The following is a 6,594-nucleotide window of genomic DNA, read 5'->3' as shown; positions in this document are numbered from 1 at the left end:
TGACGCTGCCCACCTCTTCTTCTTAAAGGATCTTTGTGGAGTTCAAGTCCTTCAGACTGTGCTCTTTTGTATTCAAGGCAGGATGATCGAATTGTGCTTCGAAATGGAAATGTTTCCTGAGTTGTTAAGAGGACCGTAAAAGTCCACAAAGCAATTTGGGCATAAACTGAGACCAACGTTGTCACCCACATGAGTGGTATGTCTTTAGAAAGCCGTAAACCTAACTCGAGCACACAGCAACGGCTTCTCGAAAGATTAGTTCTCGTTCATTGCATCTGGAATGCTCTTAGCTTACTAATCCGTTTGTTATATTCGTTTCGAACACTTCACTTGCATAGACAGAGGAGGCTTTACAAAAAATAAGTTCTGCTTATTCCTTATTTCCATCAAATAGTGATAAGGTGCTGCGTCGTTCATTCAGGCGTAGAAGGCCCTACCGTCACACACTTGAGTGTATGTTCCTGCCAATGAATTAATGGGCTTCTTTGAATTCCTCCACCAAAGCGTACAAAACAAAATTGTTTATGCTGATAACTCATGTTTACCATCCGAGGTGCAAAATGGCACGATGGCGGTGTTTCAGAGTGCTCCCTTAAAGCAGCTTTAACTTTTGCCTTTGATTACTGTGCCTGTGTATGAGTCAGAGTAGCCTCACATTTTAGCCAAGCAGGATGGTACTGATCACTTGGGTACGACGGTGACAACGTTGTTCGGTGGAAATTACATTTACATGTCTACCTGGCAATGTCCGTTCCCCAGTTTTCAAGTAATACCTAAATATCAGAGGAAGATTTGCCAACCTGTCTTGACCTCCTCTACTGTCCTACAGGATAATTTTATTTTTTGCCGATTTCCCCACAGGTTGTGTTGATTAAGGGCTCCACTGGCTGGCTGAATGCCTGCGAGGATGATGGCGGTACGACCATGATCCCCACTGACATGCATACAGACATGCTTTGGAAAGTTTGCCATTTAGATGTCACGCAGCTGAACACCCTATATCCGTGTCATATTGTACCGTACTCTGCTTGAATTCTTATTTTATGTTGCTCCTTTTTCTCCATAGGTTCCCTTTCATTACCGCCCACTGCCTGTGACATGGACACACAAATCACCACTGTTGCCTGTCATCGTGTCCGACGGCTCCTGGACTGGTGGGCAAGAGGACTAGGTTACACTTGTTGCTCACCTCTACGCTCAGTACCGCTAAAGTAGTATTCATTTTTATTACTGTCGAACTAGAAGTTGCGGTTGGGCCCGTACTTCCATCGCAATTTCCCTCAACTACAAGCATCGTGATTAGTTATTCAAATGCCTAAGAGTTTGTAGTGACTTCCAAGCTTCCTCGTTTAGCAAACGAGTTGACCCCATTGGAAGTCAAGGTTAGAGTGATAGCTTACTTCCTACATGCTGATCAGCCACCGAATTCATTTTATTGAAACATGTTTCTCAAACAGTGCTACAGACCAAATTCACTCGTATTGCTTGTCTCGTTAAACTAAAAAGTGCCTAAGTAAGTCCGAAATTATTAATAACGCAACTTCATCAAGACCAAAGCTATGCCTATTAAGCTCAGGAAGAACTAATTTGTTTTAAGGTTTTTTTTTTATTTTGACGACCTGTGTGGCCAAGATAAAGCTGCACTCAAAAAACGTGAAGCCTTGATATCTTAAGATAAGCTTGGAGACCGCTGTTTTTGACAACTTTGATGACTCATTCACGAGTGTGTAATACCTGATTATTTGTTTAACTCGCCATTTTGACATTCGTTGACTGTCTCGTACACAATTATGTAACACTTCAGCCCTCTCTTTAACTCGTCGTTTTGGTTACTCTGGCACTTAAGTCTCCGTGATTGTGCCTCCACTGGTCGGCATGGCCTACAGTCGATGCCAGTAGCACCCCGTTCTTCTCTACATCTGCCGAGTCTTCAGAACGGATTTGGGGTGCAACAGAATAATTTCACTTATTTTGAATAAGACTGTGCCTAGCAGGCATCGTATTTTGCCCTCAAACTCATTCACACAAGTTGCCGAACGCACCCCCTTTCGAGCTTAACAGGCATAACTTAGGTTTCAATGAATACACTCGCTTCCTGCTCTCTTCTTTAAGAACTTTAAACTTGCTTTACGACGCTTTCCACGTAAAGAAGCGAACGATGAGAGTGTATTTGGTCTGTGGCACAGTCCGAGAAACGTGCTTTGGGAAATTAATTAAATGGGGTGACCAGAAAGTGAGAAAAGGTGTTGTTCAATATCATAAGGTTGACTTTCAATGGACGCCAGCTTGCCCACCCATTGAGGAAGCTCAGATTTCAATATGAACACTTTACGAGCTAATCAAGATGCTAGAAACTGGAGGAAAGTTTGAAGAAAACACAAACCAATCGGGATTTTTACCTTGACAGTTATAAAAGTACACGCAGAGGTGGGCGATAAGTGTGCCCTAACATTATGTCAGCCAGTCCAGGAGCCGCTAGTCACGATGGCAGGCAACAGCGGTGGTAAACGTATTCATAGCACAGGTAGCCTGTGGTAAGGAAGGAGACTTTATGCGAATGAAAGCGCAGCCTTCGTTGGCATTTATTTGCATCTACAGAGGTGGAATTCAAATGCATTACAGTACAACACGATACGGTGATGAGATGCTCAGCTGAACTCCAGACGGATGGCGTGAACTTCCCAAAGTAGGCTGCGCGTCTGCATGTCAGGGAGACTCCTTACCCTACAGTCATCATCCCTGAAAGTTTTCAGCTGGTCAGTGGACCGCCTCATCAACACATAATCATCCTGTAGGACAAGACGGGAAGATAAGGCAAGCAGGCCTAAAATGTCTCGTTCTTTTTGGCAAATCTGCATTTTCCGAGGTGTTATTTCAAGACTGAGGTATGAGCATTGCTAGGTAGATAATGTAAATGAAATTTCCACCCACCAACAGTGCCATTATTCCGCCCAAGTGGGGATTACGATTGATTGAGGTAGAACACAAAGAATAAGGCACTAGGTCTCGAGTGGTGCTGCGATAGCAAGACCCAGTACCCTGGATTCCACATCCTGGTCTGCTGAAATGTAAGGCAATCCTAACTCGCACAAAGGTAGAGTAATACAAACCAAAGCTTGAGGCTGAATTATGCTAACACCTTAGGGCACCGCTAAAATGCCTTTTCATGTCAAGACAACACTTCCACTCCCTCCTACAATAAGCTTGCACCAGCAAACAATTTTGATTTCAGAGCACTTTGGAAGCAGAATCCGAAAAACCCTACTAGTTCAAAGCAATAGAAGTGTATGAAAGTCTGTGGCGGCGGGTCGTTTAGAAATTAAATGATAAAAGCAGCGGCCCCTCATTGTTAGCTAAAAACAATGAATCAGTATTTTTTTTTGTTTTCACAAGGTCACCTCTGTCTACATAAGCAAACTATTCAAAAGTGATGTAGCGACTGGATTGGCAAGCTAAAATAAATTCAGAAACAATGAACATAACCTAGTTTGAAGCATTTTATGCAGTTCTTTGAGAAGCTATTGCTGTGTGCACGAGTTAGGTTTAAGTCCCTCTAGGGAGATCATACACAAATTGTGCGGACCAATTTTTTTATAAGTTTAAATCACTTTTTAGGCATTTCTGGTTCTCATAGTAAACTTAAGTTATATTTACAGATCACAAAATTAATCGGTCTTTCCCTCTTGAATGCGAATCAGCTGTCTTTCAAGAACTTTAATGTATTAATTTGATCGTGTGTTTAACTATCCTTTTTGGCTTTTCAAGCACTGAAAGCTCGGTCTTTTTATTTTCCTTGGACAGCGTGGCATTCTGACCATGCTAATGGCCCCCAGCCCTTATGTACGTCGGCAATACATATTCCGCCCCAACATTAGGCCTACTTTCATCTAAGAATACTCGGGCAATACACTGGCAACAGTGGAAAGAGAAACTGATCCTGAAGGATAAATTCTTTGATCGTTATCGCTAAATGCTAAGCTTCAAGGTGATGGAGGAGGTGCACAGCCTGCGAATAGGGAAATATGCAACGACCCCTAACAGAGGGAATAAAATTGACATCTACCTTTGGCGACCACATTCTAGCCCATCGCTCTGCAGAAATACTACTCACAACGGGCGAAATTCCGCATCACACGTTTTGCCTGCTTGCCTGTCCGTCTCGAATGCCCTTGAATAGGGTAAGCAAATAAATTGTAAGGCGAGCTTTCCTCTCGAGCCTGATCACCAAAAGGTGATATCAGCCATTCATACTTGATCTTATCAAAAAATTCTACAAAATTTCGAAAATTAAAATAAGTAATAACACCACTACTGATCAGAGGTGAGTGTGCCCTGACCCAATGGAACCTGCATTCGACAGTTGCAATGCCCATCGACAAACAACCGGGTGAAAGCGGTTACAAAGGCCTTTTTGACAAGCATGAGAAGGTCACCTACACGTCCACAACTGAGGCAGTGCTTGCAGATGGTTTATTTACGCTCACCCAAAGACTTGCCGACTTTCAAATTCAAGGAGAAAGCTGAGAGCACATTGCGTGTACACAGAGAATCAGTGGGTGTTGGGTGGTTCGAAGACATCTACATCCACACCTCCACACGCACGGTCACACGCACACACACAAACATGTTCTTAACCAACCGAATGCGAGTTCACATGGGCTGCCAAAAGATGGAGGTGCCAGTTAGCATAATGATGGCCTTAGACATTAGGCTAGAGTACGCAGGGATCTATGTGTGGAGACATGTCTGTAGACGCATATTATGATAATCTGCCTTATGAAATTAACATAACTGCTGAGCTCCAATGACTGATAACTGCGACGACCGACCCACTTCAGGTGGTGTGGGATTTTGCACTCGTCGGTGAAGAAGGAAAAGTTTGCACCAAAAGTATGAGGGAGTTCATGAATAACCCTGAATGTGGTTGAGAGGGCATCAAATTTGACGAAACACGTACAAAACCTCGAAAGCACAGGCCAAGAACAGATGTTACGCTACACGACCCAGGGGTGTGCAATGCTTAATCTATTTTATCACGAAGCAGGTCAACAACGCCCGAGGGGGTGATAAAAAAAAACAATCGTGGCGAAACGCCATTAATGGCCTTGAAATATAACAGCGAATTATCGCTGTGCCTTGAAAACGCTAACACATTTGCCTAGAATACACGATAACAGTCTGAAGAAGCCCTTGAAGATGCTTTATAAGATATGCCTATGGAATTTTCGTAAAGGCCAGATTAATTAACGCCGAATCAGACAAGGGAGTAAGAGGTTTGCGTACGTTAACAACTGTTATTTTTTGGCATCAGCACCCTTATTTATGGAGGAATTAAGATTAATCATTAGCAAAGATTACTTGGCTGGGTTTGTGTAAAAAGCCAAACCAGGATGGAATTCATCGAAAATGCCAACTAATTAAGTGCAGGCGTCCAAAGATCCTCATGATTACGTAATCCGACTCGGGATCTGGAAAACTCTTTTTAATTTTCCGACGAGGAATAGACGGGGATTTCCACGGAAGTGATGAATGATCTGATCTAGGGGGATGGTACCGTCTAATCCGTAGATAGAACCCCCGTCGTCACGATGAGTTCGGATGGCACGCTAAACAGTCAGCGTCTGCATGATTCGCAGATGATTCTGTGGGTAGATGAGAAGCAAAACTGAGACGGTTTCATCATGATTGATAGAAGCCACAAATAAGATAGAATGCGAAAAGGCAGTAGACGTGGAAGTGAAATTTATTAAAAACTTGGTTATGGAGCTGTCTACGTTACCTGTATGAAGGTACCACTGAAGTGAACAAGCGACACCTCCAACTCTCTACTGGCTGGATAAAACATTTGTAGATATGTCTGAGCAGCACTACGGCTGGAACAAAGTGGCAATAAGGAAAAAAATAGCAATAAGTCATTCTTACGAAATTATTTAAAAGACTGTCCTTAGTTAAGTGTGTGCTTAGGCCTGTGTTCCTACGGCTAGCGGTTGACACTCATGATGGCCAGTACACCCCTTCGTCCCCAACACCGTGTCCTAACAGGACAAAACTCCAGATTCTGTGAAATTTTCAAGGGGGTCAGTGACACTGAGTTCCAATATCCTCCCAGTTGCATTTACATGCCACAGCTGATGCGGTTGATTCGGAGGTGCTCTTCTTACAGTCCCAACGTCGTTGTGATTTCCGAGGAGGAGGGCCTGGAGACGAAGTTCTAGCGAAGAGAGGGGCCACTTAATTAACTAGTTATTTTTTCAACTCTTCGTTTTGGTTTTGTGAGTTCTTCAAACTCCTCATTTGTGCCTTATCTAGGGGGTCTAGTCTATGGGCCATGGCAGTAGCCTCCTCCTCGGCCTTTCGGCAGCATAATTTGCTTCCTTCGACTTCGAGGAAAGCTTAGATGGCTACATCGATAAGTATCCTCCATTTGTCGAAAAATAAGTCGAATAATACCATCCAGAACTAATTTAGGTGATTATTTAAAAACTAGTTATTGTGATATCTGAAACCACATTGTTTCAGATTGATTTAATGAGCAGAGTGATAATTCCAGCTATAAATGAGGGGTTGTCAGTATTGTTAAAAAAAATAGCGTCG

General features: G+C 43.1%; 1 protein-coding gene across 1 annotated transcript in view; it reads right to left on the bottom strand. All coding sequences in view use genetic code 11, as the record gives it.

Annotated features, from left to right (window-relative positions):
* Positions 1–2,999: 2,999 nt before the first annotated feature.
* The window catches only part of EGR_05059 (Caspase-3), a gene marked incomplete at both ends in the record, with an annotated part of 15,133 nt that continues 11,538 nt past the window's right edge, over positions 3,000–6,594 (bottom strand). The window contains 3 exons of the mRNA XM_024494308.1: positions 3,000–3,058; positions 4,112–4,270; positions 5,462–5,606. Of these exons, the coding sequence (XP_024351257.1) occupies positions 3,000–3,058; positions 4,112–4,270; positions 5,462–5,606 (363 nt within the window). The remainder of the gene's footprint in view (positions 3,059–4,111; positions 4,271–5,461; positions 5,607–6,594) is intronic.

Source organism: Echinococcus granulosus, assembly GCF_000524195.1.
Source record: "Echinococcus granulosus chromosome Unknown EG_S00035, whole genome shotgun sequence".
Classification (NCBI taxonomy): domain Eukaryota; kingdom Metazoa; phylum Platyhelminthes; class Cestoda; order Cyclophyllidea; family Taeniidae; genus Echinococcus; species Echinococcus granulosus.
This window is presented reverse-complemented; position numbering and strand designations above follow the sequence as displayed.